The sequence below is a fragment of the Rhyacophila brunnea genome, unplaced genomic scaffold, assembly GCF_057557595.1.
Source record: "Rhyacophila brunnea isolate RB1 unplaced genomic scaffold, BYU_Rbru_1.0 scaffold_13, whole genome shotgun sequence".
Classification (NCBI taxonomy): domain Eukaryota; kingdom Metazoa; phylum Arthropoda; class Insecta; order Trichoptera; family Rhyacophilidae; genus Rhyacophila; species Rhyacophila brunnea.
In genome coordinates this window covers 33,122,227-33,146,357 of record NW_028232785.1, presented here as the reverse complement: position 1 = coordinate 33,146,357, position 24,131 = coordinate 33,122,227, and the positions used below count along the sequence as shown (strand labels likewise).

General features: G+C 35.2%; 1 protein-coding gene across 2 annotated transcripts in view; it reads right to left on the bottom strand.

Annotated features, from left to right (window-relative positions):
- The window catches only part of LOC147077327 (uncharacterized), a 233,451-nt gene extending 218,513 nt beyond the window's left edge, over window positions 1-14,938 (bottom strand). The window contains exons 1-3 of one of the 2 annotated variants that reach the window (XM_085940797.1): window positions 14,717-14,924; window positions 14,254-14,412; window positions 11,153-11,209 (exon numbers count right to left, since the gene is read on the bottom strand). In XM_085940797.1, coding sequence (XP_085796923.1) covers window positions 11,153-11,209; window positions 14,254-14,412; window positions 14,717-14,863 — 363 coding nt within the window. In that variant the 5' untranslated portion in view covers window positions 14,864-14,924. Of the gene's footprint in view, window positions 1-11,152; window positions 11,210-14,253; window positions 14,413-14,716 lie in introns of both variants that reach the window. The other variant, XM_085940796.1, reaches the window with a different exon arrangement.
- Between the last annotated feature and the right edge of the window lie 9,193 nt (window positions 14,939-24,131).

Here is a 24,131-nt window from a genome sequence, read left to right as displayed (position 1 = left end):
TATTCATAAGATGTTTATCACACTTGAATGGTCAAAGACATAGCTTATAATAAATATCTTTAGAATCATCTTGAAATGTGTTAATCTTGCCGATTTTTTGAATAATAAAATGCCTAATTCTTGTCAAATTTGGGATCACAGAGATTATCAATATAATTTTTTATCGTGAATATTTTACAAAACTTATCTCGTAATAAATTATGCTAATGGTTTTATAAATGCGTTTAAAAATTAATAAACGTAAAAAATCTTAACACCACTGCACAGTTATGTACCGAAATATGACTATATTCTAAAACATTAGAGCGAGAGGTTTAAAAGAATACTATTTTATGTAACAAAAATACTTCATGCAGTCATCAAATGTTTAAAATAACTATAAAGGATAATAAGGCTTCAAAATTATATAAATAGATCATCTACAACGTTTAAGGAGTGTCCAGGATCTTGGTTTGAATATACAATAAAAACTCAATTTTGACCTTCGACGAGCATGTCCCCCCTTAAGAACAAATATTTACCAGTAACCTTATTTGAAAATATTTTGAGAGACAAAAGGGCGAATGTTTCCCATTAATTATATTTTATTTTTTCCAATCTAACTAATGACTAAAATGACGATATTGATGCTCTACATTACTCTTATTAATATGTTACAACGGCTTTAGTTTTTTTTTGTATTTTTACAGTGTGAAATTGTTTTTTTTAACAATAAAAACTATTTTACCCTATTTTCCCATTTATCTCAGTACAGTGTTTTTGTAGTTTCGCCCTTATGATCCTAGAACCCCGAAGTCACACTGCAGATGAATATTACCTTCTCTATAAACTTAGGGAAGGTAAAAAGAACAACCTTTTCAAAGGAATGGATAATTTTATTAGAACATTATCAATAAAAACAATAAAAAAACATTATAAATAAGATAATTAAATATATTTACACTTAAAATATATACTTTAAAATTGCTTTGAGCTGCATCATACAGCTCAAAGAAAAATTTTGTACACAGGTAGGTATATATTGCATTTTAATATTTGCAAATATACCTGGTGCGGGACTTGCATCCAGGATATCTGCACACGGATGTTGAATGGTCATCCTGAAAGCAAGGAAGATGGCCAACGTGTTTCAACCGCACCTCAGCGATCGGTTGAGGGACAACATTTCTCCTGCGAGCAGCTGGCTCTGAGTCTACCTGGGATGTCGAGGTTAACATGTTTCTTGGCCGACCTCGTGCTGGCGGTCTTAAAATGTTGGCTACCCGACCTTCATACCGAATCATAGCTTTTGCTTATCTGATTCGGTACGAAAACAGTCCCATAATGTCCTTTCAGAGTACATTTTCTTGTTTACAATTCCGCATATACATCAGCCAATAATAATTATTTACCACCGCCGAGTCCACAAAGTGGTTAAAAATCCTCACAGGCCATTTGTATGTCTTCATCGCACTCCGGTAATAAGCAATCATCCGATCGCATAGATCAAAGCCACCCATCGACTTATTGTATTGCTAAACAACGGCCGACTGAGTGACATTGATCTTCCTCTTTACTTCCTTCGACCATCGCATGCAGGTACCAACAGGAGTACTCGCGACCGCAGTGGAAAGTAATAACACGGATTTATTTTCTTCCCACTTGACTGCACAGACTTTGTCTTGCTGCCGAACCTTCTCACCCCAATCTCCCCTCTGCATTGCCTTATCGTTTATTAATTTCTTTATCACATCGCCGATTCTATTACTTCTGACAGTTCCAGTTAAGAATATTTTGTCTAGAAGTAACGAATCGGCGAGCTTTAAACTAGTGAAAAAACGATCAGTATAGACAATGCAGGATGAGTCATTGGGGAGAGTCCGGCAGAGTAACTTGACCACATTTGCACCCAGACCGAACTGCTTCATATCTCCATCTGATACCGTTCCCTTCCCTACATATATGTGAAAATCTAACACTAATCCATCTCTGGCCGCGAGAACAAAATTTTTAAGGCCTACAGGATTTGGCTTATTACGCACAAATTGCCTGTGTTCACAGCGGCCACTGAACGGTATCATTTGCTCGCCGATGGCGTTATGAGCAGGTCTGGGCAAAGTATGGCATTTTTTTAGTACCTCACTCAAAAAGGGACTAATTTTCCAAAGTTTATCTGTGTAGCCCATGTTCAGTAGTGTTATCTGCGAAATGCAAGTGATTCCGCAGTTCGAAGTACCGGTCTCTGGGCATTGCTTGATTAATAATTGGAATGTTTAGATCATAACACCAGTAAATTCGAGTCTACGGAAGCTTCAACTTACCTATCATAATTTGTATGCCAATGAATATGGTCAATTCCTTCGAATTCGAAGTCCCTTTTTTGCGCTGAATATAAATTTGTCTGCCCAGCTATTTTTTTTAAGAGAGCGAGGTTGAAATATTCGAAAAAGGAGTTTTATGTTTTATGGGTTATTTAGGAGTTTTTTCAGTTATTATTTTATTTAGAATTATTTAGGAGATATGTTTAATATTAAGTAAAGTAGGTATATGATGTCTAATTGTACAGTGTTTGACGCATACCAATAAAGGCGCAGTGCCTATTGTTTGAAACTCAACGCGTGGAAACATTCGGTCATATTATCATATTAAATGAAGTGTGGACAACTCACGTCGTAAGTTATTTGCGCATTTTATCACATGCCACGCGTTGTTTATTCTTAAAAAAAGAGTAAACATGGCCTTATGGAGTGGAGTTACCCATGGAATTAATATGTTTCCTGTCCGCAGTAAAATGCAATATTTACTTATTATTATGATGTATGTAGCATCTGATCTTTGGAATGTTGGCATTTAAAATAAGTACTGTGTGATTAGGTTAAACCCTTCTCCATAAAAACGTCAGCAATTTCATATCACAAACCTTACCTCAATAACAAACATACACCTGATAAAAGTTTGCAATCCCTGATAAATATTATAAAATAAATAACATTTCACAAACGATTTCTGCGAGAGGCGATCTTCGAGTACCTGCCCTGCGCCCAATGCTATTTCCTATCCCTAAACCTCGGCCGAGCCAAGGTCGCTTCGATCAAAAGCAATGGTAAATTTTCAAAACCCAAAAAGACCTGAGAACATTCGGGAATTTAGCTATACTCTTCAAACTTTCTACGCATCTCCCTCCTTCTCTTCAAAAGATAATAATTGGATATATTTTCCAATCAGTATGAAAAAAAACTGCGAAAGCGGTGGTACCTCGCAAGGGTCCGCTGCCCACGCGGCGGATATACCATGCCAACAGAAAGCCACACTTGTTTCAACATTATAAATCAGTGTATCCCTTGTGTGTTATAATAATTCATACAACCTTCAAGCAGCCCGTGAACCTAATAAGGTGGGTCAGTGTTACTCCCGATAATGTACCTAAAATTAATAATATGACATTCCTATATATATAATTAGTTGATTTAATAAAACGCAAAAATTTTTAGTGCTTCATCAACTTCCGCCTTAGAGGAACAATTCTAAAATTGATAATGTCCCTCTAAAGCGGACGAAACCGGTCCAGATTTATTAAAAAGTAAAAGTAAAATAAGTACTTATAATTTTGCGATTTATTAAAGTAATTCCAATTTGTAATTGACAAAATTCATTATTTTTAAAAAATATTTATGTTTTCCCTTATTAGCTAGACACCACACTGCCGCCTTCAAGAATACATGTCGCTCTGAAGTGTCTTAGCATAATTCCAAGTCATACCAACATTTTGTAGGTCTCCAGTGTGCACACTATAGATAGATGGTGTTTACCTACTTTCCAGGAAGACAGAATCTATTTGGCTGGAAGCAGGTTGAAGTTTTTTCTCGAAACCCAGTAAAGCTACCTCCAGCTTTCTCGTTCCCTAGTTTTTTTGCTGTCACATGCATCCTCCAAACATTATGAATCCAGCGGGCTTAAGGATGTACCTGTGGGCGTTTAGTGCTCCGCTCTTTGGGTACCATTGTAGGACGGCATTTGTCCAGCGGTTGTCCACTCACTGACAGACATTTATAGTCTATTACCATTTCATCTGCTTAGCGAGCTCGATCACATCGCGTATATTTGTCTGTTTCCTTATCCATTAGCTTTTCTTGCAATCTTTAACCGTTGTGCCCAAGAAGCACCTTTTCATGTCTAGTTGCGCAAGCTATCCATTTTTTTTAAAAAATATTTTACATAAAGAGTTCATGTTTCAGATACTTACGTGAGCGGTGGTAGCACACATGGGTTGAACACTTTACGCAGACAAAATGTGAGGTAGGTCACATGAAGATACTATTCAGGAATGCAAAAAGTGTCACCTGCATAAAATGAATATGTAATATTGTTTTAAAAAGGTTATTCACCAACATGTCTCATTTCATGTGTTATAAGATTACTAAGTTGCGAGCATCTATATGAACATACATTGCATTTATAAGGTTTTTCACCAGTTTGTGTCATTTTATGTGTTTTAAGATAACCAGATGTCAAGAATCTAAATGAGCATACATTGCATTTGTAAGATTTTTCACCAGTATGTGTCATTTTATGTTTATTAAGACCACCGAGTCTGGAGGACCCATATGAACATACATTACATTTTTAAGGTTTTTCACCGGTATGTGTCATTTTATGTTTCTTAAGAACATCGAGTCTCGAGGACCCATATGAACATACATTACAATTATAAGGTTTTTCACCGGTATGTGTCATTTTATGTTTTTTAAGATCATCGAGTCTCGAGGACCCATATGAACATACATTGCATGTATAAGGTTTTTTACCGGTATGTGTCATTTTATGTTTTTTTAAATCATTGAGTCTCGAGGACCCATATGGACATATATTGCATTTGTAAGGTTTTTCACCGGTATGTGTCATTTTATGTCTTTTAAGATCACCAATCTGCGAGCATCTATATGAACACACATTGCATTTATAAGGTTTTTCACCAGTATGTGTCATTTTATGTTTTATAAGATAACCAAGTTGCGAGCATCTATATGAACATACATTGCATTTATGAGGTTTTTCACCAGTATGTGCCATTTTATGTTTCTTAAGAACATCGAGTCTCGAGGACCCATATGAACATACATTACATTTATAAGGTTTTTCACCGGTATGTGTCATTTTATGTTTTTTAAGATCATTGAGTTTCGAGGACCCATATGAACATACATTACACGTATAAGGTTTTTCACGGGTATGTGTCATTTTATGTTTTTTAAGATTACTAGATATCGTACATCTATATGAACATAGTTTGCATTTATAAGATTTTTCACCAGTAATTGTCTTTGAATGTACTTTGACATTACTATGTTGCGAGCCTACTATGCTTTGATTTTGATCAGGAATCACGTCCATGTGCACCATTTTGTGAGTTTTTAGAGCATTTTCGCATCCGAAAACTTCGTTACAAATGCAGCAAATCAAATTACGTGAGAAATGGATTACCCTTCTAAGAATAAGTCGAATTTCCTTTGGAGCACCTCGTTCTAAGAATTCTCGTTTAATGCTATTCTCGTCTATCGTCATTTCTGAATACTGTATCGTTCTATCCTGGATGCCATCATCTAAAGATTGTTGATTCTCGTCTGTATCGAGATTCGTCGTGAAAAATCCCTTGGTAGAAACCTACACAAATTGTAATAATCGATATCAATATTATCACTTATGTTAATTTAATATTCAATTTGTTTCTTTGACGCTTTTGTTTTTCAGCACCTTCAGACAATATTAAATAGCGAAGTGAGAGTGAGATATTGTTATGGAATGATCCATAAGTTGGTCAAATGCACTTATATGTATGTATACATCATCTTCGAGAACAATAATTATATCGTGTTCTGTTTAAGTGTGTCGTTGGAGAGTGTCCACAGTGCCTGCCATGCTGAAAGTCAAAGCTAGAAAATGATATTCAAATTTCATCAAGCAACCTCGATCATTGACAGTATTTTAATATTAATTTCATACATCAGAATTCTACATGATGTAATAGATTATTAACGACAGGTACTATTCCGTATTGGAGAAAATGTGGCCAATAATTCCCAGTAGAAACCTTTACTGTTGGTTTCAATATCATATCGTGAATTTGGAACAAGATTATTAAAATTATCACCACTATCATTAATGTGCAAATAAATTAATTACGTTTGGCTTGTCCACTTTTGGGGCACACTTCGCTTTTGTGTATAAATTATTGATCGTTTAACGATAAAAAGTTATTTGAACACAAATATCCATTAACTTTTATTTGTCTAGTCTATAACAGATTAGGGTAAGGGGTCCAATCACTTATCTACACTAAAATATACGCTGCATACAAAGAGAAGTGAACCAAGAATATCTTACTTTAGAGATGAATCTTTAACCACAGCACATGACTACACTCATTAAAGATGGTATTTGTTTTTATATTATTAATAATTTATAACAAAGCACATGGGAGTCTTCAAATTTTATGTCAGGAGAAATATTGCTAGTTTCATGTCCACTTGGTTCGATTTGCATTAAATGTCATTTACCTTTCTGTTTGTTGCGAATCCACAACTATTTTTTTTTTGCTTAGATAGAACTTACGAAAGGGTTAACTGTCAAACCGAGCTGTGATACTGCGCATGCTTTTTGACATTTATGAATAGTATTTAGATAGGCAACCATGAATAGAGTGACGATCGACCACCGATTCCAAATTGTCAAATTAATCTTTGACTTATGCGATGACGCTCATTTTTGACTAAATGGATTGGTTAATAGACAAAATTGGCGTATATGGAGCCCAATCTAAGTGAGACCCTACAGACTCAATTACATCAAATAAATGCACTGCTTTTTGCGGTTCATATGCTGGTGAAACCATCGAACTTTATTTATCAAAAAATGAAGCCGGCACTCGCGTTACGGTCAATGGAGGTCATTAGGCACTGGACATTGATCAATGATATTTGTTGCTGTTGCATATATGGATGACATTGTTGCGGATGAGATGAAGTACATACCGGCTGAAGCTACGTAGTTATAACTGCTACCGAGGATGTTATACGTAGCTAAAATTTCAAGTAATTTATGGTTAATAAGTTTCTGATCAGTAATCACGTCCGTGTGAATCAGTTTGTTATTTTAGAGCCTTTCCGCATGCAAAACTGCGTTCTAAATGCTGCAAATCACATCACAGAAGTTCCGGTGGACGGAAGCCGCGACAGCCTTTATGGAAAGCATAAAATAAGAGCTGCGGCTGACAGACACGGAATGGGATACGCCAGGGGTTGCTTATCTGCAGTGGAACGCAAGTACCACAGCAATGAACAGGAGGCCCTCTAGATCATTTAGGCTATCAAACGTTACAGGGTCTGCCTAGAAGAACGAGGGTTCACCCTGGTAATCGACAATAAGGGGCTTATTTGGCTCCAACAAGCGAAAGACCAAAGAGCGAAACTAACCCGATGGGCGATCCTATTATCAGAAATTTTTTTCACCATTACCAGCTGTCAAGGGAAAGATAACTAACTACCGGACGCTTTATCTCGGAACCAGAACCGTCGGAAGACATAGACATGGACGTATGAGCATACCAGAGGGTATCCGACAACAGATCCAACCCCCATGGCTTTAGTGCTGGAGTTACCAGACCTGGTGACCGGCATAGTACAAAACGAGACGATCAGGAGTCGGCCGAAATGATCATCGAAAGACCCATTCCAAGAGACGACACCTAGAGTGACGATCGAACTGAAATGCACGACTATGCCCTATGTCGAGTAGTAAAAGTCACAGATGCCTGATAACAGTACCACGATCGCAGCAGCGGGCAGTCACAAGGGCGTACCATAACGACCATAAAGCATGTCACCCCGGAGCGGAAGAAACTAACAGGGCGATCGGACGACTATATTTCTGGAAGAAGCAACAAAAACAAGTAGAGGATTACCTCGGCAGGTGTCGGACCTGCGCCACCAAGAAAAGGGGAGCTTTACAGACGGCAGCTACACAAAGGACGCATACAGAAGAGCTCCGCCCATGGGACATTGCATCCAATACCACTAAGAATGGCAGTTTTCATTTACGCTGTGTATAAGACGGAAAAATATGTAGCAAATTAAGATCCTTCTAAACTTTAGGCTACAGTATGTGAGCATACATAATGATCAATATACCTCGCACGGCAAATCTTTATGAATTGAACTACGCTGGAGCAATGCTAATAAAGTATCCGTATTTACTTAGCAAATCCGTTGTCGATTTACGCAAATTATAACTTTTTTTTAAATGCCTTAAGGCCTTGATGCTTCACATTTACTATCGAGTTTCATTCGCGAATTTGGCACTCAAACTACTCTACTTGATGCTAACCTAACTTATAACTGCATTTTATCGCAAAATTGCGTTTAGCGATAACTCTCATTTTTGCTTAACGGATTTGTTAATAAGGAAAATTTCCTACACGGAAAAATACCAATGCATAAGACTTTTTATAATTTATTACATTCACAAAAATCCATTATTTGGTGCGGTTTACACGCTGGTGGCATCGCCGTACAATTCTTCAAAAATGGGGCCAATGCTCATGTTAACGTCAATGGATATCCTTGTCGACCCATGATTAATAGGTACTTTGTGTTAAATATGGAATCATTCGAAAGAACAGTGATTTCAACAGGAAGTGCCATACAGCTACTGTAACCATCGCTTTATTTGAATCAAGATTTGGCGATAAATTCATTTTGAGAAATCGACCTGGAAGGGCCACGTAGAAGGGCAATTTTTGATAGATCCAGTATGGAAGTCATTGCGTGAGAAAGTGATTAGAATGTATGAGAAATTTAAGTTCTAGATAGATTTTGATAACAGCGTCTGAAAGTGGCGGAGGCTTTTGAGCTTCATAAGATTCGACGGTTGAGGCGCTAATTTTGACAGATGGTAAACAGATTAAATGTCGGAACGTAACGTTGAAAGGCTCTTTATTTATTGTTTTTTGTCTTTTACATATTACCGTTGGAAGTGTTGTTTTGTATTTAAATTCTCAATTAAGTATGTATTGTGTTTTGTTATACAGAAACATACATATTTTATTAATATTAGGTTTGTAAAATACATCGGAAGTTCCGTTCACATTCTCGTAGGTACTGAATATTGTAATAACACTATTATGAGGTAAATATTGAAGTAGGTAGCTTCTTTAAGGAATAATAAGATTTAACAATCAATCGTTATAAGAATTCAGCGATAACTAATAGGTACTGATTAAATAATATGATAATGTCATTACCACATTTTAGGTTATTTTACACGTACCCAAAATGGAAGTGATTCACGCTGAAATTTTGTTAAGATTTGGTAAACGGATAATTCCATTCAAAATGACAGACGAAGCGTTTGTGAAAATGATTCCGGATATCGAAACCATTGGCAGATATTTTCATTTCTAGGTTGAAAAATATAATTTCAACCCCAACTAGCTGTCATGTGAGCATAGTGAAAAATTTATTGCAAATTCTTACGCGACCATAAATGTCCATTCAATATTTTTGTTGCATTATTGGACACCGTTCGAAGTACTATACCTCCTTTGATGATACTGTTGCGTTTTGCTTCTAGTTTGCGTACTGCTTTGTTCAAAAATTGCCCTCGATTGAATAGGCACGTCAACAAAGTTTGATTTGATCGCTACTCTCATGGAGACACCCTTAACCGATTAACTGACACCTACTATTTACTAATTAATTACCACATTTAAATATCATGATAATCATATCTAATGGCCAACTAATGAAAACGTGCCGTCGCGTTGTTATCACTAAATGAGAACACAATCACTGCTGACCTCGATCTTTAAATTACCACATTTAAGTAACACGTTAATTATATCGAATAGCCAAGTACTCCAAACTCGCCAGTCGCGGTGTTAGCACTAAATGAGTTAAAGACGGTTCGGATCAGGCGAGAAGTTTATTGGAGTGGCGAGAAATTTAGTAACTAAACGTGTACGAACAGACGAATTGAGTCAAGTACTTAAGTAAAATCATTTAGTCGAATCAATACATTTTGTTGTAATTTCTCGGTCGAGTAGCGACCACCACCACCTCACTAAAAACCAAACAAGTGATGATATCGAAATCGAATTGAACTCTATACTTCGAGAATTTGGGTGGAATCATGGGACAATATGACCAAAATCGGTTAATTGTTCGCACATGGTTACTCATGAATTATAGGTATCGGTTACTACGCTATAATATACCTACCTAATTCTACTGAACTCCTACTGTATAAATGTCTAAAATATTAATATGAACATCTAACTAATCGTCATATAAATGCAGAAGAATCTCAATTTTTCTAAATCATAAAAATATTATAATATTCATAGGTGACGCAATATTATGTTGAGAAAATGACATACGTACGGAATATAATAAATTAATGACTACCATTTTTAGGTTAGGTCCTGTCTGGACAGTTATTACCTACTTTGACAGATCGTGGGAAGAGGTTTGACGTTTCAGACCAAACCACTTCTGACGCTCAGAAAATGGTTTAAAGTTTGCTGGTACAGTGAACTAAACGTTAAGTCTAAAACTATTCCGGTTTACTTACAACGCATGCGCAGTGCGCCAGTTTTGACCTGTCAAACTGTTTACGAACGCCTAAAATTATGTTGTCATGCAGCATGGTAGATAATTTAGTAAAGTTTGAGGCATACAACAATAATTTGTTACAAAAAGGTTTAAAAATACATTAATTGGTCTATTCTCACCCCATTTCACGCAGATATTGCTTTTGTTTATGGTATTTTATGGCTGTAAGTAGTTTTTTTATAGACAATAGGCTTACCTAGTTTTACCTACCAAAAAGGACTCACGGGCGATTAATTGTATTAACCATTCAATTAATCTAAATTTTAGATAATCGCATTATTATTGCCTTACATTTGAATGATTGTGATGTATAAATCATCATATTTAAATATACTTACGTGATTTCATATAAGACGGCATCAAGGAAAGAAAACGGCACATATACACATACGTACAATTGAACGTACCTGATGTATTGGCCTGTCATCTGAATTCAAATTACCCGGTAGAGGATATTCATCATCATATAATGGATGTGAAACATCTTCAAAAATCTCGCGCTTGACGACGGCTTGTTGATCATCTGTCTCAGATTTGATATTAGAGAGGTCCGCCATATTAAGGTACTGAAAGAAGCATTATTACATTTTGTAAAAACGGTGAAAATAGTTTCGGGTCAAGTAGGGGAAAGGAGGGAGACTTGATCCCCGTTTTATGTTTGTTGTTATAACTTTTCTCCTACTGTGATTGTAGTAATTCTTTCTAACCTAATAGTTGCAAAATTTATATAGGTATTCGTTTATAATTCACAAAATGTGGATAACTGATTTTTAAAATATATAATTTAACAAAATTTCAGGTAAGGGAAAAGTGACCCTCATTGGGGATGACTTGATCACTACATATGAGAGATTTGATTAGGCGGGATCCCACATATGCATGATTGTCATAATCATAAATAATAGGTCTAATTATAAAAAGAAATTGTTTTATTGACTTTTAACTCTACCTAATAATATATGCTTTTAATAATTAAATCAACGCACATCATTCAACATTAAAATTGCGAAGAGACTTTGGAAAAAGGAATTCGCTTGCTAATAGACTTAAAAATTGGTTAAGGTACATTTTTTACAATCTGATAGCTCGCTACATCACCTATGTCTTCGACTGCAGGCCATTTAAATGTCTTGTGATCACGTTTTCTGGCAAATTTCACATTAAATCTCTTTGCTGTCTGTTGCTAAATCTGCCTAACGTACGATGTAGCTTCTTTTTGTGTGAAATAAAGTTGACAATTAATTATCCAATCATCTACCGTAAGCTCAAAGTCATCATCGCCGTCTAATTCGCACTTTGTTGAGAAATCAGCTTCAAGGACTCATCACTTAGGTTGTAAAGAGAATCACGCGATGGACAAACGGGAACATCATCTTCCGATGAACTCTGATGAAGGTTATAAACTTATTTTTGCTTTTCTGATTTCCATTTTATTTTCTTTGTTCCCTTGCCATATATTATGCCTCAATAGCCTATCGATACTAACTATGGGAGACAGTGGCGCACCCAGAGGGGGGGGGGGGGCAGGGGGCCCTGGCACCCCCCAAAATAAAAATTATCAGAATGTAATTCACCAGCACCTTTTTAGAAAAATTTCTTAGATTTTAATTTCTAACACAAAAATTTCGAAATACTAATGTCGGGTTTTTTTAGAAACACAATCCCTAATGGAACTGTCAAAAAATTTTCCGTGTCCACCCGAATTCCGGAGTGGTATAGGTCATAGCTTGGGAGGGCTGACAGGGCTCTAGCCTGGGGGCCCGGCGTGTCGGGTTGACCAGATAAGTGAGATAAACACACATCATAAATTAGCTTTAATAGTTTAAAAAAGTCGCCTGCGGTGCTATTATACTACATGGCCATGAACATTTTCAATTACTTATATAATTGTGCAATGTATTTTTTGATTATTATGTGTCGATACTCGACAGCTCCATTATTAAAGTAGATGTATTAAAAATTTCCAATAATTCACTGTATAAGTACTCTTAATTTGAACTAAAACACAATTTGGAAAACGTTAATTTAGTGTTTCACACTGCCTTTAATCTTAGCGGTAGGTAGGGGGGCCGCCAAATATCCTTGCCTGAGGGCCCGTATCAGGATGTGGGGACCATGGTGTAGGTACACCGAGGGCAATATACAAAAGACCGATAAACGAGAAATTAGGCTGTGAAGAAGAAAAAGAGCCTATGGGACTAATTTACATTCTCCTCATTGGCCCCCCCCCAATATTAAATCTTGAGTGCGCCACTGATGGGAGATGTGATCCCTAGGGATCTAGTGTTCCACAGTAAACATGATCAAGTGTCGCCAATATTTGTAAAATCAAAATTATTTATTTAAAACGGTAACTACAAACGAAATTAAAATAACTACTAACAGCAAATAAATCTTGAATATATACATATAGACTGAATAAATACAGCAATCACTCACCGTTATGTAAAAAGCAGATATTGAAGTTTAAAGATTTAGAAAAAAACTTGTCTAAATTGTCAAAAAGAGTTCGATCAGATGTGCTCTTTACTCAATTGATTTCGACAGCTCTGAATATACTCTAACGTCTATGATATATGGCGGGCAGCCAGTGTTACCAACATTGAAAGATTTTTTTACATAATTACTTCTTCTTCTTTCTTTGTTCTTAAGTTCTTGGTGGGTGAACAAGTCTTCCAGGGGATAATGTCTCCCTCCCTTCCCCTAACCGCAATATAACATTGTATAATGTTTTTATAGGTTTAATATCATACAATCCACGTCGCAGTTTACTCGAGCATAAATGTCCATTCAGTATTTTTTAGTACTTTAGTAAAATCATTTAGTCGTTTCAATCCATTGTATTGTAATTTTTCGGTCGAGTAGCGACCCGCACTACGACTAGCGACTCTCAATAAATATCAAACAAGTGATGATATCGAATCGAACTCTATGCATAGAAAATTTGGGTGGAATTATGTGACAATACGACCAAAAGCGGTTTATTGTTCACATATGGTTACTAATGAATAATAGGTATCGGTTACTACGCTATAATATGCCTACCAAATTCTACTGAACTCCTGCTGTGTACATGTCTAAAATATTAATATGAACATCTCACGATATTTTATGTATACAGAAGAATGTCAACTTTTATTAATCGTAAATGTCGAGAAAATAACATAGGTACGGAATTTTATAATAATCATTTTTAGGTTAGGTCCTGTCTGGACAGTTATTACTTTGACAGATCGTGACAAGTGGTTTGACGTTTCAGACCACTTCTGATGGTCAGAAAATGGTTTAAAGTTTGCTGGTACCTACAGTGAACTAAATCTTAAACTATTCCGGTTTGAAATAGAATTGGTCTATTCATCATATTTAAATATACCTACGTGATTTAACAAAAGATTTATATACCTACTCAATACTGTCTCAAAATATCTGTTTTAGCAATCGCCAATAACTCGAATCTACTCCGCAATCAATAAATGAAACAAGTTTGACCGAATCATAATATAATCGTTCCTTATGAAGTTTCAAAGATGCATTACAAAATAAAACCTTCAATGTAAGACGGCATCAAGGGAAGAAAACGGCACATATACCTACCTACAATTGAACGTACCTGATGTATTGGCCTGTAATCTGAATTCGAACAACCCGGTTCAGGGTATGACTCATCATATAATGGGTGTGATATATCTTCAATAACCTCGCGCTTGACGACAGCTTGTTGATCATCTGTCTCAGATTTTATATTAGAGAGGTCCGCCACATTAAGGTACTGAAAAAAGCATTGTTACATTTTGTAAACACGGTGAAAACAGTTGCGGGTCACGTAATCACCATATAACATTGTATAATATTTATATTTAACAAGAATTAGTAGATAAACAAACCTAACCTTTAATATCACAGATGTATCGTAGCTGTCAAATTGTATAAACATGTAATTTTTTGAAACAATGTTTAATGTCACCTATGTTCCTACATTGTTTGTAAAAAAGCCACAGTTTATAATATTAAACTAACCGTTGTTATTTTCAATGTAAATTGATTCTAAAAGATTTCACTTTTTAAAAACTAACCTCGAAATTGCAACTTGAAACGTCCGCATTCTCTTGCTTTACATGATTGCGAGGGTCCGGGTTATTTGGATGGCTAGTCAGCGTATCAAACAAAGGCTTGCCTTCTATGTCGGAGTGTACTCCATCACATTCTTGCTTTACATCCATGTTAAGTGTAAATATGGCAGGAACAACGTGAGAGATACATTCAGGTTAATGTTAGAAAAGTGTTGCCACAATACTGAAAAATGTTTACCATCGAAACTAATATTAATTTATAATAGATAAAACACTAACTTGACACGGTGACACACTTCAATAATAATTATATATGTTTTGTTGTCAAAACAAAACAATGGAGCGAAAATTAAAACCAGCATTTCCTCAATCATAACGAGATAATCGCATCTCGGTATTCAAATGGCAAAATGCACATCTGCATTTTTTCTATTTTCAAGTTTTCTTCCACAGACATATATTAATCATCAACGCGGCAAAAGAACATAATATCTGTCAATGCAATACAAACAAAATGCCACCCGTATTTTGAGTCAGGCACACGGACATTGGGTGTGATATGCACCATACACACACATTGTCAAAAGACATGGCCTTTTGACAATGTCTTATTCGTTATACAACTACTTGAGCCTTGACTGAATGCGTTGGCAATAAAGTGTTATTGTATTATTTGATTTTTTATTATATAGGTTAAAAATAATCAGTGCATGTATTGAGATATCCCGGATCCTGTGGCTAACTCGGGATGTTGGTAGGTCCCGGGATTCACAACAATTAAATTTCCTTCTTTCTTTGTTGAACTCGTGGGCTTTATATTTTCAACGTTTATTTTCACAAAGAAACTTATTTTTAACAGTATTCAAATTAATCTTTTATTGTTACGTTCCTAATGTTAATTATATCGCTTATATTCTAATTATAAATAATTATCTGAATTCTTTTTATTGTTATTTTTTAGCGCGGGAATTCACGAACTCAATACCACGTCCTCCCGCGACTATGTACCTACCCATTTTTTCTATTGTACTCTTTTTACATTGAGCAGTGATGCCATCTTTTCTTTTTACATACCTACTCCTGAATATTATGTTTCGTTGGCTTTCGTTTATTTTATTCGGCACAATCACATCCTTCCCTGACAATTAGGTACTATTATTATAATTAGATAAACAATAATTCTTACGTGCTAAGTACATGTTGAATATGTTGACAGTTATTCTAGGAATTTTGGACGTACGTACCTACGCCCATTGTTAACTAGGAGGTCAGGTGACATGGTTGCACCTAATAATTATGACGTAATTAAGACTATCGGGAGAGTCCCAATAGTCATGGGTGTAACAGTATACCTACCTACGCTATTATAGTGTGTATTTGCCATTGGTGAATACGTGTAATGCTTGAAAATAGCAAAAAGCAAAACCCGAGTGGTAAAAAACTACCTACTCAAATAGAATACTACAAAACTTAAAACTAATAAAACACATTTTATTGTTTTATCGCTTCCGCGGTACAGACTATTCAGTATTTCGGCCATACATAATAAATGATAACGTATTGTGGCAACACTTCTCTTAAATTAATGTACCTTGAATGGATCCTGTTTGACACGTTCTTCCTGACATATTAACCATTAAAATGGACGTAAAGCGAGAATGTGATGGAGAACAATCTGATACAGAAGGCAAGCCTTTTTTTGACACACTGACTAGCCACCCAATCAGCCCGGAAGTTCGCACTCATATAAAGCAGGAGAATGCCGACGTTTCAAGTTGCAATTTCGAGGTTAGTTTTTGGAAACTGATTTCTCTTACAATTACGCTGTATTGCGTTATTATTATAATATGTCTCTTTTTTATAAACTGCGTGGAGATATATAATGATATTAAACGTTGATTTAAAAAATAACTCGATTTCACATTTTGACAGCTACGATGCATTTGTGATTTAGGTTAGGGCAGGTTATCTTCTAATTCATTTTGACTATAATCAGTCATTGAAAGTGGTTTTACTGTGTTAACCATAATGTTTCTTTCAGTATCTTTTAGCGGACCTCTCTAATATAAAACCTGAGACGGATGATCAACTATCCGTCATCAAGCGCGAGATTGTTGAAGATGTAATAGTCCCATTATGTGATGTTGAAGATCCTCAACCGGGTTGTTCTTATTCAGATTACAAGCCAATATATCAGGTTCGTTCAATTGTATAATGTGATGTTTTTCTTCCCTTGGTGCAGTCTTATATCGAAGGTTGGAATTAGCAATACATGTTTTAATCTTCTAGCCGTTTCACACGCGACACCATTGTCTCGAGACGCTGCATGAATGGGCGCATTTAGACAGAGAAACAAGTATATCGCTTTCATATATATGTAGAGAACACGATCATGCGGTGCCCAATCCGTTGACATCTTCCCAATTGATGAGGGTGACGTGTTTAGATTTAATAAAAAAATAAGAATACTCACTATGAAATACCTTAGAAACCGCTTATGTCCCAAGATTTTTTTTAAGGGCTGTATTGACTTTGTCAAGGGCCACTTCCATATATTATATTCAACCTGACAATGGAGACGGGTATCTTTCCGGAACCATAAAAGATGTCGAAGGTTACTCCAATTCATAAGAGTGGTACAGAGTCATCAATGGAAAACTATAGACCGGTAGCCATTCTCTCTGCACCAGCAAAAGTTCTTGAGATGATCATGCACAGCATGATTTCTCCGAGGATTGAGTCATTTCATTGCCGTCTCAAGTACTAATCTAAAGATGGCGCTGGTCATCTATAATGAATGAGCAGCATGGATTTGAAGCTGGCCGTTAAACGATTTCTCGCGCTATTCAGGAGTTATTTTAGGAATCGTCAACTATGACATGACATAGTATTGGTAAATAAAAATGCTACGTTTATGTTGTTTGCTGATGACTTGCAACTCTTCATGAAAGTTGACACCTTGGATGATTGTCGTCAACTCCAACTTGATATAGATAATATTTTAGATTGAAGATGGTTTACTAAAGCCTCGCGAGTATTGTTATTCCAGTATTCGATGCATGACAGAGTTCTTTCGGGAATATCATCTGTAAGGAATTACATTTGACAATAAACTTACGTTTAGTGGTCATATGGATACAATGTGTGAAAAGGCGCTAAAACAGTTGTGCTTTGTCTTGCGTACTTCCCGGGTCTTTTCGGATGTTACGGTACTAAAAATTCTCTATATCTCCTTAGTTAAATGCAGACTTGAGAGTGGGTCTAACGTTTGGGCCCCGCAATAGTTGAAGTACGGCCTTATGGTGGAGAGGGTCTAGAAGATTTTTTTAGACTCCCTCACTTTCGGCTGTATGGATATTATCCGTGGCTTTCCACTTTACACTATCAAGATTCGTTTCTAGTGTTAAGTGTGGTTTTAATCTTTAAGTCCTATGTTGTTAATCTATTTCGTGTAGGTACCGTTTGAAGTATTCTCCTATATTTTTAATTAATCTCTGTGAACTCTGAATAAATACTAAGCCTGGAACTATTTCTATTTTATAAATAAGCTATCCTTTACATTTTTATTTCTTGTTAAAATTCATACGTACACCTGTGTGCTTATTTCAAATTTTAATAGTTTTTTTTTTAACTATTAATAATTGTTATTGTGATATATCGAGTAGGTTTATAGAAAGTGTTAAATAACATTACAATTATATTGTAGACGATGGAATTAAAGATCTGAAAAAGCACAGTTTCTGAATGGAAACGCGTTTTATAAAATGATATAAATGTTAAAATTTTCATTTTAAGGTTGTGCTTAATTTAAATTGAAGTATGTTCGGGACTCCAAAAATCGAAGTTAAAACGTTAAAACGGCTTTAATCGATCGATCAGGTCGCGCAACGCCGACTCAAGTACAAGCTTAAGGTAGTACATCAGTGAAACGGCAAATAATTTTCATTTTGAGAGAGAACGTCGAGCTGGAAACACGTCACTTTGTTTCGTGATGGCGATGGGCCACTTATTTCTTAAATCGTGTAAAAATGACTAAAAACGTTACCCATTTACTTTAAAAAGAAAACATGTCAATGAATATATTATTATTGTTACTAATAGAACAATAAACAGAACAATTAATGGACTTATGTTGGATTTATATGACAAATTATATGTCGTTTGGCATGCGTCATTTGCACCCGCGACCCGCAATCCACGCATCACCTAGCCACGATCTTTTTAGACCGTGCCTCAACTGATGTACAGCCTTAAGCATGACGACATAGCTATGCGTATTTTCTACACTTTTTTAATATTATTTTTACTATTGGCATTTACCAATCGATGCGCTAACGGAACCGACGAAATTCGTGCATAAATGACAGATCGTATCGTATACAAAATAATAAATACTCTTCAAGAATTTGTTTATTGTAAATATATAATTAAACAAATCGCTCCTAATGCTTTATGCGTGACACATAACATTATCGCACTCACCTCATCAGGCGGCGGAGGAAGCCGCTCCGCGAACTTCTGATTATGATCGATTTACAATGCTTGAGACCACTGTAGCGAGAGAATGCCTCAGCTGATCGCAACGAATTCTGGTGTCATTTTGTGTGTAAAATACCAAGCTAAGTTGTACAGTAACAAACTATTTCATTGGTATCAACAAAAAATGCCTATAGCAAATAAGAAAAAAATACTTGGTGGAGCTAGTTGTAGTAATTCTGACAGACAGTGAAAATGGAAAACCGTGCAGTTATAGGAAATCTATAAAAGAAGCGTGGTCAAAATGCTCCCACGACCTTTTTGAAAAATTTCAAACAAGGAAAAATATATTCAAAGAATAAAAGATATGCCTTCGTCTAGAAACACGATGAAAGATAAAATCTAGAAGTTAGAAAAAACTGCTCGACAGGTCAGACAGTCGAAAGATTATATTTGGGAAATTCTATAGAGGTCTTGTCGTGTTCACTTGTCAACTTAACTTTTTTATAAGTCTGATACTGTACTGGTGTGTTTTGCTCCTTTACCTCGTAATATTTTAACGTTATTTTATCAATGAATGATCAATGTGCTTTTACCATTGGTGTATGGTTGGGTCTTAACTTGCATTTAGCCGTGTCTAGGCATATTGTTTCCACCTGGATCTTTTACTATTTTTTTTAATTTATAGGGGAAACAAGCAGTTACATTTTAATTACAAAAATATGTTTTCAATAGAATAATAAAAAGTTTTGACAACCAGCAAAGTTTTCATATATAATTTATAATATAGTTAGGCTTAACAAGATAAAAAAGTAAGAATACCTAACATAAATATAAAGAAATTACTTAAGAAAAGTGAGGAAGACTAATGAAAAGACAAAAAAGTAAGATGTTTTTTAAATGTATAAGTATTATATAAGACATATTATGTCTATCTATACAAAATTTTGGAGATAGTGCGTTAAAACGAAACAGGTGAATTATTGAATGGATTAACGGTGAAGAAATACATATTGTAATAATTTAAACAAGAGCGCCGAATAAAAGAGTTTTGTGCATGATTAGAATCCCTACGACTGACATGGTACATAATGGTAATAATGATCGGTTATTTAAAATTCTCATAATTTATTAAAACTTTTGTATGTCTTTTTTAGATTATCGCTAGAAGCACTGTAGCGGCCAATGTTCCGCGTCTCATATCGTCCTCGGATGCGACTGAAGCACAGGTGTCTAGCGAAGACCTGCACATTGAGGAACAAGACATCAAGAAAGAACTGAAGGAATATATAGAAATGTTCAAAGATGTCGCCTGTCGCAATAGTAAACAAGATATTTTTCAATCGATTAATATGGTAAACACAGAATTATTAGTGGCAGTTATACAACTGGAAAAAAAATCGTTTCATAAACAAAATTTTGTGTGCAGTATCTGTTTTGATTTTTTTCATCGTTAGACCTGATGTTGCTTCACAAAGCGATACACAAAACCACAATTGCGAAAACGAACGATTTCGTTGCAAGGCTGGTTAAATGTGACGATGGTCATTTTTCAAGATTTCGTCCTGGTCACGTCATGAAGTCACTCAAAATGACTCATTCTGGCGAAAAGCCATTTAACTGTGTTAAATGCAATTACTCATGCAGACAGTCTATTGGCATGAAATCACACAACATGACTCAATCTGGTGAAAAACCATTTAAATGTGATAGGTGCCAATACTTATGCAAACGTTCAAATGACATGAAAACACATAAAATGACTCATTCTGGTGATAAACCATATAAATGTGATAAGTGCAATTACTTATGCACGACGTCTGGTAGTATGAAAACACACAAAATGACTCATTATGGTGAAAAGCTATTCAAATGTGATAAATGCAATTACTCATGCACAAGATCTAGTCACACGAAAAGACACAAAATGACTCATTCTGGTGAAAAACCATTTAAATGTGATAAGTGCAAATACTCATGCAGACAATCAAGTGACATAAAAAACCACAAAATGACTCATTCGGGCGAAACGCCATTTAAATGTGATATATGCGATTACTTATGCAAACGGTCAGGTAATATGAAAACACACAAAATGACCCATTCTGGTGAAAAGCCATTTAAATGTGATATATGCAAATACTCATGCAGAGAGTCAGGTAGTATGAAAAAACACAAAATGAGTCATTCTGGTGAAAAGCCATTTAACTGTGATATATGCAAATACTCATGCAGAGAGTCAGGTAACATGAAAACACATAAAATGACTCATTCGGGCGAAACGCCATTTAAATGTGATAAATGCAATTACTCATGCAGACGGTTAAGTAACATGAAAAGACACAAACTGACTCATACTGGTGAAAAGACATTTAACTGTGATAAATGCAAATACTCCTGCAGACGTTCAAGTAACATGAAAATACACAAAATGACTCATTCTGGTGAAAAGCCATTTAAATGTGACACATGCACTTACTCATGCACGACGTCTGGTAACAAGAAAAGACACAAACTGACTCATACTGGTGAAAAGTCATAATGTGATAAATGTAATTACCCATGTATAACGTTAAGTAGCAGAAAATACACACGAAGACTCATTTTGGTAATAAGTTTTTTAAATGTGATTTATCTAATATTTACTCATGCATTTGATCTGGTAGCATTAAATGGCATAAAAAGACTCATTCTGGTGAGAAGCCATTTAAATCTTATATTTATGTAATTACTCATGCAAAACGTTCAGTGTCATAATATCGCAAAAATTGACTCATTCTGTTGAAAGGTCATTATAATGAGATAACAGTAGTAATGATTTTAATAAGATGAAATTACATGAAAGGACCCATTCCGGTGAAAAGCCAATTCGTGTAAATGTTTATACGCATGCAAATTGTTTGTAAAAACACTAAAATAAAAGACACTGGCTTTGCTTTTCAGTGAACTGTAAACTGTGCAGGAATGATTTGGATGCTGGGAAGAGGGGAGGGTATGTTTAAGATGCCCGGCACTAACCGTTTATGCTATTTAGGCTGGCTCCATGGTTTGGTTGTCAATCCTGGTCGTATTATCAGTCTCGTTCGGTATTGTTCACTGGGTCATCCGGTGCGTGGCACTTGACGGTTTAGCGTAGGTAAATGTTTATATGCGTACGGTTGATGAATGACTGACCGTTATTTGTCGTCCCAGGCAAGGGTCAAATTGTCAGGTGGGTAGAAATTTATCTATTGTATTAAGGCGACCCTAATTGGCGTATTTAGACAAGGCCATTTGAATGTGATATAATTACTCATGCATAACTTCTGGTGGCATATTTCACAACGACTTATTTATTTAAAAAGAAATTCTGCATTTTTAGGACATTATTTCAATATAATATATTATTCCAATAAATGTGTTGGCTACCCGTTCACCATTTAGCTCTGATAAAATATCTGTAGTTAAGACTTTGAAATAATGGTCAGTCGAGAAGGGACTATTATAATAGGGAAGTTTTAATTTACGTTATCAACCGATAACGTAAATAATTAATATTTATGTAGCCTTTTCTATAGCGACATGATATTATGTAACCGTATGTAATATTATTTTAAACCATACAATAATACTTATTGTGTCTGTGCTAAATACAGTTTTTGAATACTTCAAACCCACTTGCTCAAAGAAATCTCGTTTGTTGTTTAGTGTATTTTGGATTTGTGTAAGTGGACGTTAGGTCTTAGTGACATAAATTGAAGTGTATCGAACTCCACTACCGTAAGCTAGTTGTTTTTTTAAACCATATTCGATCCTAATAGGAACACATGGGCCTCCATCAGATTTTGTTTTTACGAGAAACGGATGTCAGCCACTTTCTCAACCTATTAAGTAAGTCCATACTCTGACCCTGCACAAATTGATAAACAATATGTGTACATGCCAGACTCAGGATTTGAACCTGGAATCCACGACGCTTTAAGCCGACGCTTAAACCGCGTGATCATCGTTGGACTCTCAGCTAGCTCGTAGCTTTGTTTAGGCGATCTGACAATATGGTGCACACTTTTCCATTCAGATTTATATATTTTCGTTGAATTAGAAATACATATCACACATGTTAATATTTTTTTAAATTTTTATGCCCTGCCTAAACCAAACTATAATCTATAAAAATATTATTCTATCTGTGAAATATCTTATTTTATGTATGATTAATTGGCATAATTTTAGATATTTTATAAATAATGAGTATTTTGGACAAAGTATATTCTGTTATGGTTTGGTTTCGCAGGGTTTAAGACGATATACATTTTTTGATATTTTACAATTTCAACTGTATTAATTAATAAATATGTAGGTATCTGATAACATTTAAAAAAAATATTTTTTATTTTGAGTCAAAAGTAAACTTACAATTGTAAAAAAATGTTATAAACTGTGAATTTGTCAAAGGACCCCATCTTATTATTAGGTAGGTAATATTTAGGTATTATTAAAAATTAGTTTATTAGGTTTTCTATAAAGTACTAATTTCACTAATTCATAGTTTTAATATTTTTTATATTTATTTAAAAAAACATCGATTTTTATAAAATTTTTAATGTGTGCTTCGTATTTTTGCGCTAGGTGCCTTTGCACATCTATTCTGTACACAAGATTGCTATCGAGGGTGGTTTTTCATTTTTATATTACTGAAGTATTAGCACGCATTGTAACATTTACAATAAGTTAGCCGTCTAAACAGTAAAACTGTCTATCGCACTATAAACTTTAACACAGAGAGGTGCTGTCAAAACATAGCACTTATTGTAACAATTACAACTAACTTATTGTATTTGTTACAATACATACTAATATTTCGATAGAAAAAATGGAAAACTACCTTCGATAGTTGCCGATATCAGTCTTGTATATATAAAAGAACAGATGCACTGGTAGGTAAAGACATCTCCTTAATTGA